This window comes from Balaenoptera acutorostrata, chromosome 15, assembly GCF_949987535.1.
Source record: "Balaenoptera acutorostrata chromosome 15, mBalAcu1.1, whole genome shotgun sequence".
In the NCBI taxonomy this organism is placed as follows: Eukaryota; Metazoa; Chordata; class Mammalia; order Artiodactyla; family Balaenopteridae; genus Balaenoptera; species Balaenoptera acutorostrata.
In genome coordinates this window covers 30,229,037-30,241,901 of record NC_080078.1, presented here as the reverse complement: position 1 = coordinate 30,241,901, position 12,865 = coordinate 30,229,037, and the positions used below count along the sequence as shown (strand labels likewise).

Here is a 12,865-nt window from a genome sequence, read left to right as displayed (position 1 = left end):
GTTGCCAGGGGCTGAGGGGAGGGGGGATAGAGAGGTGGTGTTTCATGGGGACAGAGGTTCAGATTTGCAAGATGAAAAAGTTCTGGAGATCTGTTTTACAACAACATGAATATATTTAACACTACTGAACACTTAAAAAAAGGGTTAAAATGATAAATTTTATGTCATGGGGAGTTTTTTTCCACAATAAGAAAAGGTAAAAAATAAAAAAAAGTAGCGCACTGGAAAAACACACGCAGCATACCTAACATTTCCTCTACCTGCTGTGGAGTCATATCCTTCACTGATTCTGCAAGGTGCTCTCCCCACCACACTGCACTTCACTGACCTGGAACCAGGGACAGGAAGGGAAGGGACCAGGTCTCTGTCCCCAGGGCTTAGCTAGCACCTGTACACAGATGCTGGGTAAGTACGTACTGAACAAATTATATAGCCACCACGTGGTGAGGTCAGGATGGTACAAGTACCCCCATTTTACAGATGGGTCAAGGCTCAACAAGGCGAGGTGAACACTGTCCAAAATCACAAAGTCAGCAAGTGGTAAAGGAAGAAGTGGCCCTGAAATCCCAGACTCCTGTTATAGGGCCCCTTCCATCACTTCACCTCCCTTCAAAGTCAACCTGGAATCCATTTCAACATGGAATTGACAAATAACAATTCTCACCTGATACTAGTGATTCATGTTTGGATCATGGACCCATTTGACAATGTAATTAAAGTTTGAGTCCTTTTCCTAAAGCAGCACACATGTGAAACTTAGATAATAGTTTACACAGGGTTCCTGAACCCTGTGAAGCCCATATACAGACCCCAGTTAAGAACCTCTTTTCCATCCTGCTATCTGGGTGACTTCATTTATGCTCAGGATTTACAGCCATCTCTATATTCTTCTTGAGCATCAGAATCAACTAGAGATGCCCATCCCCTGTGAATCTGGTTACGTAGGTTGAGGCCTGTACCAGAAATCTGCATTAGGCACAGAGGATTCTGGGATGGGTAGCTCTCAAACACACACACAGCCATGAGCTGCTGCCTCCCAGATCTCTGCATGCAGCCCAGATGACGCCCCCAGAGCTCCCAGCCTCTATTCCCTGCTGCCCATCACACCTGGCCATTAGAACATTCTACCACAACCCAACGAAGATGACTCTGGGCTCAACGTCTTTCCCCCAGAAGTGCTCCTTCACCTGGGTCACTAGGCCAGAGGCCTGGGCATCACCCTTGACTATTCCCATCCACACCCACATCTTGATCATCACCGAGGCTGGCTGATTCTGCCTCTTCTGTGCCTCTGGGCCCCTCCACTTCCCTCCATCACCCCTGCCCGCACCCTGGCCCAAGCTCCCAGCTTCTGCTTCGCGATTCCTTCTTCTCTTACAATCCACCGTCTATTGTGTAATTCTGATCATGTCACTGCATTGTGCAAATTCCAACTCTAGAATTGCACTGTCCAATATGGTAGCCACATGTGGCTATTAAAATTAAATATCCAAACGTCTGTCCCTCAGTCACACTAGCCACATATCAAGTGTTCACCAGCCACAGTGGCTGGTGGCTACCACACCAAACAGCACAGGTGTAGTACATTCCCATATGTTCTAGTGGACAGTGCAGCTCCAGAACTTCCCCTGTAAGCCCTTCCCGGTGTGGCCCCAGCCTCTGCTCAGACTACTCTCCACTAAAGCAGTCTCAGCTCCCTAAACTCATGACCTCACGTCTAAGCCTTTGCATGTGTCCCGCCCACCCCCTGCTTCGTTAACTGCTACCCATCCTTCAGGTCTCAGCTTAGCTGTCACTTCCTCCCCTGACCAGCATAAGTGCCCAAGCTTCTGCCAATCACAGCATTTAAAACACTGAATCATAACAGCCATGGGCATGCTTACACCCTACATCCCCACACCGACAGTTTTCAAACCGGGGCGAGTCTGCCTCCCAGGGAACATTTGGCAGTGTCTGCAGACACTACTCGTGGGATGCTACTGGGCATCTGGTCAGTAAAGGCCATGGCTTTACTGCTAAATATCCTGCAATGCACAGGACAGCCCCTACAGCACAGAGGTATCTGGCCCCAAATGTCAGCAGTGTCGAGGGTGACCATCCCTGCTCTAGACCAGGCGACTCCACAGAGGCAGGGGGTGTGTCCTGTAGACTGTATATCCCCAGCCACCAGCCCAGGTGGGCATACAGAAGGAGCTCAATAAAGACTGAACATATAATGCATTTAGATGTTCTAGAAGATTCCCCAGGATTCCAGTTGTCTTATTGTGTCTTTTCTTAAAAACAATCATTGGCCATTATGATAAGCTCAATAATTGCCCCTCAATCCAGGGTCCTAATCCCTGAAAGCTGTGAATGTTACCACATACTGCAAAAAGGGCTTTGCAGGCGTGATTAAGTTAAGGCTCTTCAAATGGGGAGATTACCCTGGATTATCCAGGTGGGCTGTAAATGCAATCACAAGTAACCCTGTAAGAGGAAGGCAGAGGGAGATTTCACACAGAGGAAAAGGCGATGTGAAATGGAACAGAGAAAGACTGGAAGATGCTACACTGCTGCCCTTGAAGGGCAGAGGCCACCAGAAGCTGGAAAAGGCAAAGAACAGATTTTCCCCTAGAACCTCCAGAAGGAGTGTTGTCCTGCAGACACTTTGGTCTCAGCCCAGTGAAACTGATTTTGGACTTCTAGCCTCCAGAACTGTGAGATAATAAATCTCTGTTGTTTTAAGCCAACACTACGTCTGGCTGGCTGGAGCTGAAGCAGGGGTAAGAATAAAAATTCAAGCCCTTGTCCACCTCTCCAGCCTCCTGCCAACCCCTGTCTTCTCCCCCACTACCCTCCAGACACAGTGGCTTTTCTCTGACCTTCCAAACACAGCCTGGGGCCCTTGAACCTGCTGTTCCTTCTACATGGAAGGCTTCCTGCAGTCTCCCATGCATGGCTGGCTGCCTCTCATCATTCAGGTCTCAGCCGAAACATCACCTCCTCAGAGAGGCCCTCCCTGACTGCATTAAGGCAACTGGCCTCCCCCAATTACTTTCTCTTTCATCATCCGGTTGATTTTCTTCCCAACTCTTCTCACACTAATTATCTTGTTAATATCTTTGTTTGCCTGTTCAATGTTCGTCCCCTCCCCCGCAAGACTGCAGGCTCCAGGAGGGCAGAACCTTGTCTGATCTGTCCAGGGTGTGTCCCTTGCCCCATGCCTGGCACACACCAGGTGCTCAATACATTCTGAATGAATGAATGTGAATGAATGAATTTGCAGCTCTGTGGGATGCTTGCCCAATGCCCAGTCCCAGCATACCTGATCTTGGCTTTCCGAAACGCCAGCTCCTCTTCGTTGCCAAAATCCAGGGACACATCCTCAGTATCGTCCACCAGGGCCTGGGGGACACCAAAGGCGGGTGAAAAACCCTTACGCGGTGCACAGGCCCTTTGGCCCCAACCCTCTCTGCTGGCGGGACCCCTCCCCTTCTCCGCCTTCGGCCCATTTGGGGTCCAGAGCAGGCCCAAGCCCCGGCTCCCGCATCCCTCCTCCTCCTCCCCGCTTCTCCCAGCGCTCCCGCAGGCTCCTGGCGTCCTCGCCACCACCCTCCCATCCCCAGATCCCCGCGGCCCTACCTGCTTCATCCCTCCCAGAGCCCACCTGGAGCCCACAACCCAGCCTCCGGCTCCACCTCTCGCTGCGGAAGGGCTGGGATGCCCGGCGGGCAGCTGCGGCTAGAGGCGCGGTGGGGTCGGAACCTGAGGCCCCGGGTGCAGCCTCCGCTCAGGTCTCCGGTGGGGGCGGGGCGCGCGGGGCCCAGAGCGCAGTCGCGGGCGGGGGAGGTGGGCTCTGCTGCCCGGGCGGGGGCGGGGGCGGGGGCGGGGCTTGGGAGGGTCCCTCGGCCCCCGGCTCGCTGGGGACAGCGCCTAGGAAAGAAAGAGCTGGCGCCCAGTGGAAGGATGGAGGGCGAAGACAGAGCGGCGGCAGGGAGGGGACGATACGGGCTCAGAGGAGGACATGGGAACCGAGGCCAGTGATCCAGGGAGGAATAGAGCGGGTGGGTCCGTGAATGAGGTGGATGGTCCATAGGTGTCGAATGAGCGGGCGAGAGGGTGAATGAATGAATGTCAGTGTTGGGCAGCCTCTTTCAGGGTTTGGAGAAGGTCAGTGTTTCCCAAAACTCTCGGATCCCGAGAATTCCCTAGGGCTATTATTAAAAGCAGTTTCCCAGGCCCAACCCTTCAGATTCATAAGGCCTGGAGTGGATCCCGGGATTCTGCCTTGTAACGGGCGAATCTGCTGCAGCCACGGCTTGGGTACCACTGCTGCCCACAGTTGACATCTGCATGCATCGTGGTGCCAGACGCATATTGTGCACAAAATAATTTTTATTAGCAGTAATAGTAGTGTTTCTGGATGTACAGGCCTTCCCAGGAAAGAAGGCTTGCCACCTGAAACTTTTTCCTGGCCCGGGACAAGGTCACTCCTCTCCTTTCTGCCCTCTCCTCCTCCTGGCCACTTACCCAGGGACAGAGGGCCTAGAGTCTAGATGCCAAGGCCCCTAGTCCCGCCCTTTGCCCTCCTGCCACGGACAATAGGTACCTGTCCCCCATCCCTGGTGACCCAGAAAAGGACTAGTGGTCCACAAGCTCCTGACACAATTAACCCACTGCTGGTCCCCACCAGGGTGGCTGCCTGGGGTGTGCCCTGGAGGAGGGGTAAGGAGCAGAGCTGCAAGAATGTACCTAAGCTCTGAGCCCTGGTCAGGCACCCCACTCAATGCCCTAACCTGAACCCATGAAGGGCCTGCCAGGTACTGTGGAGGGAAGGTATTTTCTCCTGGGAATGCCACCTTCAGGAGTCAGGGGACCTGCGAGGAGCCTGAGAGGCTGCAGCTCTGACAAGTGCTCAGGGGATGCTGATGGAGGCCTCTGGACCACCCTTTGAATCGTAAGGATCTAAACCACCAAAGCCCGGCTTTCTAGAAAAGCCTGTTGGCTCTTCCAGCTCAAAGTCGGCTCCAGGCACAAAAGAGTGTCACACTGAGAGACTGGGGTGCGCTAAGCTCCCTCCCCCTCTGGGCGTCAGCTGCCCGCGAGGGGTAATAGGGGAGGGGTGAGAAAGGGCCATAGCAGAGGGCAGGTGGAGGTGAGAAGCCGTTACAGAACATTTAGGGGCTTTTCCTCTCTGAGAATCACCAGCTGTTGGTATCTGTCTAGTTGGGGCTTAGAGAGTCCCCAAGGGGGAGGGGAGGTAGGAAAGCCCCCTTGGAAGCCCCATTTGGGGACAAACTGTCATTCTCAGTCATGGGGTTGGGGGTACCTTCAGAAGAGCCTCAGCTCCCACCGTGTGGAGGTCACATGCTCCTGAGCTGTCCTCAGAGGGGGGCACAGGCTGAGGGTGCAGATGTTGGGGCCCAAAGCGGGGCCTCCAGGGGAAAGCGCCCTCCCTCCCCCATACACCTGGATGACCCTCTGTGGGGTCAGCCTGTGGAATTTGAGAGTGGGCAGAGAACCCGAGGACTCTGCAGGGGATTCATCATTGGCTTTGAAACCAGCTGCAGTGATTTCACCTGGGGCTGCTGGTTAAATGCAGATTCCAGGGCCCCACTCTGGGCCTTCTGAAGCTCCAGGACCAGGCTTGGGCATCTGCTTTTAATAAGGGCCCTGGGGAATCCTTGGGTTCAGAGACTTCCAGGAAACACTGACCTTCTCCCCTCACACTGGTGCCACTGAACCTGGCCCCTGAAACCTGCCTCAAGTCACCTCTGCTCGTCTTGGCCCAGGAGGGGCTTGGGGAACAGAGCTTTGAGAAGCAGCCCCATCTCTGATCCCTGCGGTGTGGCTTCCAGCCCTGAAGCCAGAACAAGCCAAGGGCAGGGTCTCCAGGCTCAGGCAGCCACTGGCCTCTAGACGGCCCTTGGAGGTCAACGCCGGAGACAGGCAGCCCCAGCTGCGCATATGGGTCCACCATTTCCTGGCTGGGTGGCCTTGGGCAGGGGGCTTCACCTCTCTGGTCTCGTCTCCACAGCTGTAAAATGGGACTGCACCTCCCCTCACCTGGCAAGGATGATGCAAGGACTAGAGAAAACACATGTGAAAAGCTTGCCTCAGAGTAGGGGCTCAGAAACAGTGGCCCTGGTGACACTGGCTGTGGTCATCAGCAGAGGGGCTCAAGGTCCAAGGAGCCCCTGTGGGCTGGGCAGCACACAGGACCTGAGCCTCAGGCCACAGTCATTCCTTCTGCCGAGGGACAACCACCTTCATGGGGGCACAGGAGCTGCACATTCAGCTCTGTTGGCCATTTCGCATTTGCGTGTACCCGGCACTAATGACAGCTGGAATAGAGGACTGTGCATGGCCCTCTCCCCCAGACAGGACCCCAGGAGCCCTGAACCAGAAGGCAGAGACTTGGATTGGACTAACAAGGCTGAACGTGGGAGCCCGGAGCATGGCTGGGGGAGGCGGGAGGAGTCAGCCTGGCTGGACCATGCTGGCTCTCTGCACGCAGACTTTCTGCTCTTTATCCTGCAGCACAAGGGCAGCTAGCACAGATGAAGTGGTAATTAGGGGGAGGGTGTGTAGGGGCTGCCCTCGGGATCCCCTTCCACCTTGCCAGGGGGAGGCAGTGCACGTGGTGAGCCCTGGATTTCTACCCAGATGGACCTCAGCTGTGCCTGGGCCTCTGATTCCCCATCTGTGAAATGGGTAGAGATTCGCTGCCCTGAACACTCCCGGGTCCTTCACTCACTCAGCCCTCACCTGCTCTGTGCTTGATATGCTGGTCTAGACACAGGGACACAGCACTTGGTGAGACACATAAGGTGCTTGCCCTCTTTGGGCCGACATCCCAGTTGTAGATGGATAAAAACAACCAAGTAAAAAAAAAGTCACAAGAGCTTTTTGAAAAGTGCATTAAGTGCCCCAAACAAAGCTGCCCTGTCCAATCTGGGAGCCAGGAGTTACTATGGAGCCGTTGAAAGGGGGCGAGACCGATGGCGGTGTTCTGCCAGCATAAAATACACACCAAGGTTTGAAGACTTAGCAGGAAAAAAGGATGTAAAATATCTTCTCATAATTTTAAAATGGCTCACGTGTTACAATGATCCTGTTTTGGCTCTATTGGGTTAAAGTACAATTAAAATCAACTTGCCCTGTTTTTACTTTTTTAAATGTGGCTACCAGCACATTTACTATGATGCGTGTGGCTCGCATTACATTTCTATTCTAGAGAGTGATTGACTGGGAATTCAAAAGGAGGACTGGGAAGCCACTCTGGACTGAGCCTCGATATTAAAAAGAATTTTTATGCCCAAATTGAAACAAATATAAAGTAAATAGCATAATAAACCCTCATGCACTTGTCCTGATTCAAAATTCCCAACTCATACAGCCCACCTTTTTGCATTGATCCATTCCCTCTTTCCTTCTTCTGTATGATTTTGAAGCAAACCCCAGCATCTTATCATTTCACTGTAATATTTTGGTACATAGCTCTAAGAATGGACTCTTGAAAAAAACAAAGCCGTAGCAATTCCACTCCTAGTTACGTCCCCAAGAGAACTGAAAACATGTTCACAAAAAACCTTGTACAGGAATGTTCATAGCAACATAATTCATAGTAGCCCAAAGATAGAAACAGCCCAAATGCCTGTCAGCTGATGAAGGGATAAACAAAATGTACCCTATCCATACATTGAATAATCTCCACAATAAGAAGGAATGAAGTGCCCATACCTGCTACACCTGGATGAATCTTGCAAACATGCTCAGTGAAAGAAGCTGTATGCACATATTGCCTGATTCCATTTACACGAAATATCCAGAATTGGCAAATCCATAGAGACAGAAAGTAGATGAATGGTTGCCAGGGGTTAGGGGATGACTGCTAATTAGTACTAAATTTCTTTTGCGGGTGATGAAAGTGTTCTGGAATTAGATAGTGGTGACGATTGCACAGCTTTGGGAATATCCTAAAAATCACCACGTGTTACACTTTAAAAGGGTGAATTTTATGGTATTTGAATTATATGTCCATTTTTAAAAGTTGCAATCTCATCACCATGCCTAACACAATGAATAATAACCCCTAGTGTTAGAGATCTTATCCAAAATCCCATCAGGGTTCATTTCCCAAGTGTTTCATAAATATTTTTATTTCCCAGGGTTTGTGTCAGTCACATACCAACCAGGGCCACACCCTGCAAGTGATTAACGCACAGATAAATCTCGTAAAACCAGAAGGTTCCTCTCCCTAGCTCTTCTCTTGCAATGTGTTTGTGAAGGACCCAGACCGTTTGTCTTCTGCGTCTTCCCCCAGTCTGTGTTCTATTGCCTCCCTGGGGTGGGGAACCCCACATTCTCAGCCTGTTAAATAGGGCACTCCACCCCAGCCCACCCCTATGGCAGCTGACTTGACAAAGAAATACCGCTGCAAGGTAGGGGCTGGGTGCCAGGTAAATAGCAAGGGCTAGGCCTTGCCTGCAAACTGCTACAGGAATATCGTCAGAGAGACCAGGACTTCCCCAACGAACAGGACTTTTCCTGGGTCTTCTTATCTTTCCACTTAGCACGGATTTCACAGGGCACTCCACCCCTCCCACATCTGCTGCCAGAGCTATATCCTGCCCTGTGCAGAGGTGGGAGCAGGAAACCTGGGTCTCCATCCTCAGCTGAGAGGCTTCCACCTTCCCCCTCCCATCAGGTGGACCCCAAACTCCCACCCTGGCTCATAAGGCTTTGCAGGACCGAACCAGCTACCCTCTGCCAGCTGGCTCAGAGACACTCTGCTACTGTACGCCGGCCAGATCCCACCGGTCATCAGAACACCCACATGGGTCTTTCCTTCCTCGGGGCCTTCACACGTGCTGTTTCTTCTGCATCAATGCTTCCCAGCACACACGCTGATTTTTCACAGGGCTGATAACATAGAGGCTCCAAGCCACTCTTCCTGACCTCCCGCCTACTCTCCCACCCAACCACTATCTCTACGCCTTTGCTCTCTCTGTTTTGAGTTCTTGAGAGACCTTTCATGTCCCTCCTAACTCTTTCCTTTTGCTTGTTGTGTTTGGTCATTCGTATTCTCTCTGAACTAGAATCTTAGCTCCCTGAGGGTAGGGCCCTGTGTCTAGATTTGAGCACAGAGGAGATGGATGAGCAGGTAAGTGAAGGACCCAGGAGTGTGCAGGGCAGCGACTCTCTGCCCATCTCACAGATGGGGAAATAGAGGCCCGGGCACAGCTGAGGTCCATCTGGATAGAAATCGAGGGCTCACCCTGTGCACCACCTGCCCTTGGGAAGGTGGACGGGTGCTCCACGGGCAGCCCACAGGAGGGACCCACTTTCCCCCCTCGGCCATCTGTTCTGCCTTCCTGGACGCCTGCTGTGGCTGCCAGCGTGGAGAAGGACAGGGCCCAGTTCAGGGGGGAGGAGCCCCGTGAAGTGAGCGCAGCTTCTGCGGGGAAGCAGGAAGGTGAGAGGCACAGGGGCAGCTGGGCAACCTTGTGGGCCTGGATGCACCCTGGCCTGGAGTCATAGGTTTGCCAGATGCAATAGAGGACAAAGTTGAGATGAACGACTGATAATGTTTTAGTATAACTATCTCCCAAATAGCGCATGGGACATACTTATACTAAAAAGTGGTTTACGTCAAGTTCACTTTCACCGGGCTCCCTTATTTTTACTCGCTAGATCTGGCAACCCGACTTGGGGGGAATGCAGGACCACTGCCAGGTACCAGGCAGGCAGACCTTAGGCACCAGCGGGAATGCCAGGCTGAGGGTGAGAAGCGGCTGCTGGCCCGGGAATGACAGGCCTGGGGGCTGTTGCTTCCCCCATGCCTGATGGGGGATCAGGGGCAGCTCAGGGCCTTTCCCAGGCCCAGGTCTGATCACGCACACCCTACCCCTACTCACTACTTAATCCTCTGTGCCAGCCACCCTCGACCGTCAGGATGAAGAGCAGAGAGTCTGCATGGCTTAGAGCCCGGTATGGTCTGCAAGTTACTTATCCGCTGTGTGACTCTGTTTCCCCAGTGGCAGTGCCCTCATGATATGGGCCCCTCCCTGGTAGGGTGGTGTGAGGATTGACAGATTGATCCGGGTTGAGTGCCTGGCACAGAGGAGCTGGACGGTCACCATCCTTCCTGCAGCTGCCAATCTGCATCCCCTCATGTGGCCCCCGCTGGCCACCCATTTTTGCTGAGGCCTCCTTCTCTGAAGCCCTGTGATGCTGCCTCTGTGTGCCGGAAGCTTGCTCCTTGCTCTGGTCTGCCCCTCCCTGGGGGGCGGGGTGTGGGGAGCTGGCCTAGCGAAGCCACACGCTCTGACCCCAGTGCAAACACAGGCCCACACAAAGACGCAGATGCACACTAATATCTAGACTCAGGAGCACACAGCCGTATGTGTAGACACATGTGTCTGTGGACAGTGCCAACCCCACACTCACAGGCCCCTCCACACAGGCGTGTGTGCACACAGGCGTGCGTGTGTGTGGATGTAGACGCACATTTCCACCGATGAAGGCCAGTCACCTGCGTCATTTGTGCAGTGCATAGACTGTGAAAACACCCCCTCCCCAGGGAAGCCACCTTCCTCAGGGATGGGGCTGAGGAGGGACTCCACTCCGCCCCCCAACTCAGTGATCCCTGACCCTGCGTAGAGTGACAGATCAAAGACACCCTCCAGCAAGCGTAGTGAAGAGACCATCAGGATGAAGTAGTGATTCTGATAGGGGTTCTAAGGGTCCCTCGGAAGGAACTTTTTCTCTAAAAAAAAATGGCCGGCTGGTCACTCCCCCGAGAAGGGGAATTCCAGATCAGGGGACAAAAGGGACAGCCAAGCTTTGATGTATCCGACCTGGCCTCCCAAGTCATCTGACATCTCGCCAGGCTGTGGAGGAGTTGGCAAACAGGCCAGAGAAGGCCTCTTATCGCTCAAGGGCTGGGACAAGGGCAGAAATGTCAGGTTCATGGCAGGGCTATTTCAGGGAGAGTGGGTGGAAGTTGTTACTCATCTTGAGCTCTGGCCTCCTCTTGGAGCAGTGAGAGCTTGGCAGGTCCCTCCCACAGGCCCAGGGAAGATCATAAGGCTGGTCTCTCCCCCAGCAGCTGGAGGTCCAGTTTGGGTCCTTCCCCACTAGAGAAGATGTCCCCAGTGGGCCCTGCTTGGTGGGGACCTATTGATTTTTCCCACCTCACCCTCCACCACTCATCATGGTAACACTGGCCAGACTCTAAGATTTCCAGCAACCCCATCCCCCTTCCTGCCACAGGGCCTTTGCACCTGCTGTTTCCCCTGCCAGGAGTGCCCTACCCCTCCAGATTTTCTTAGGACTGAAAATATGAGCTCTCTCTCCAGGAGGCCTTCCCTGAGCCCCAGCTCATGTTCCAGCCAATCTTTTTCTAGGGTCTGGGATCTAGACATGTTTTGCCCTGTTTCTAACACTTTCCATGATGTTTAATTATCTTGTTTTCTTATTAGTTAAGCAAACTTTCTCCTCCCCATCTCCCCACTAGAATATTATCTCCATAAGAGCAGGTGCCCCTTCTGTCCACCTAGCACAGTGCCGGGCACACTCTGGACATTCGACCAGTGTCTGGTGAGTAAGTGAATGAAGAGATGAATGACCCTGAGGAATGTGCCAGGCAGCGGGTCTCTGCCCATCCCTTTTTTATAGGGATACCAGTCATGCTGGATTGAAGGCCCATCCTACCCCAGTATGACCTCATCTTAAATATTTACATTGGCCATGACTTTATTTCCAAATAAGGTCACATTCTGAGGTACTGGGGGTTAGGACTTTAACATATGAATTTGGGGGGGGGCAACAATGCAGCCCATAATAGAAGGTAACTGTGGCTCACTCACAATCTCCACTTGGGGGAGGGAGTGGAAGTATTTATACTCCCCCATGCGTCAGCTATCGGTTCAGGGCTGCCCCCAGCAGGGACAGGTATTCCCAGGCACTTCCGACTCCGGGCACACACAGGCAAGGCAGGTTCCAGCAGCATGAGGGCTGTCCTCCAGCAAAGGGGAGCAGGCGGTGCTGCTGGGAGTAAAAGCTCGAAGGAGGCTGGTGGGCATGAGGGTGGGAAGGGGATCTGAGGGACGTGGGCACCTGCCGTGCCCACCATCTGTTGGATGCACTGAAAGCAGAACCTTCAGCCCACATCTGCCACCCACCTGCTTGGGGTAGGTTGGCACCTCCATGCCTTCCTATATCTACATACAGTCCACATTTAGCTGGACCGGAGCTGCTGGGGCAGGTGTGGACCACATGCACCAACCCCCAATCCATGGGTACCCTGACCCCACTGGCACTTAAGGATTGTCGGCAGGTGGAGGTGTGCAGAGCCCTCATACCTGCCAGCCTCACCTACAGAGGGGCTGAGGAGCCCTGGGAGAAATGGGACCCCCAGCTCTGAAACCACAGCTCATGAAATGCAGCATCTGTAGGCAGGAAGGGGTGCCAGAAATGAGGATAACAGTGAGGAAATGGGGGTCCTAGGATGGTGAATTTTACTCAGCACTGCAGGCAGGGGTCAGAGAGGAGTGGTGCTCCGGGTGCACATGAAAAGGTGACAAGATTTGTCCCCACTCCAGCCACCTGGGCACTGAAGTGCTTGTGTGCCGTGTGCCTGGGGGGTCCAGGCAGTTTGCTGTGGATCACCTGCTGGGAGCATAACGCAAAGAAGGAGGCAGCAGTGCTGTCTGGGAGATGCGCACAGACATCGTGCCCAGGGGGGATCTGGTACCCTGGTGGCGTATGGCAGTCTTGACCTGCGAGAACATCAAGGTTTGAGCTAGAAGTCCCAGCTTGGCCAGCAGCACCAGCAGGGATATCTGTGCCTTGTCCAGCTCCATGGATTCATGGTGGCAGC

At 53.4% G+C, this 12,865-nt stretch overlaps 1 protein-coding gene across 4 annotated transcripts in view; it reads right to left on the bottom strand.

Annotated features, from left to right (window-relative positions):
* The window catches only part of TVP23A (trans-golgi network vesicle protein 23 homolog A), a 32,686-nt gene extending 28,911 nt beyond the window's left edge, over positions 1-3,775 (bottom strand). For all 4 annotated transcript variants that reach the window (XR_451546.3, XM_007188403.3, XM_007188404.3 and 1 more), the window contains exons 1-2: positions 3,622-3,775; positions 3,305-3,384 (exon numbers count right to left, since the gene is read on the bottom strand). Coding sequence is in view for 3 of the 4 variants with exons in the window: in XM_007188403.3 (XP_007188465.2) it covers positions 3,305-3,384; positions 3,622-3,630 (89 nt within the window). In the remaining variant the exon portion in view is untranslated. The remainder of the gene's footprint in view (positions 1-3,304; positions 3,385-3,621) is intronic.
* Between the last annotated feature and the right edge of the window lie 9,090 nt (positions 3,776-12,865).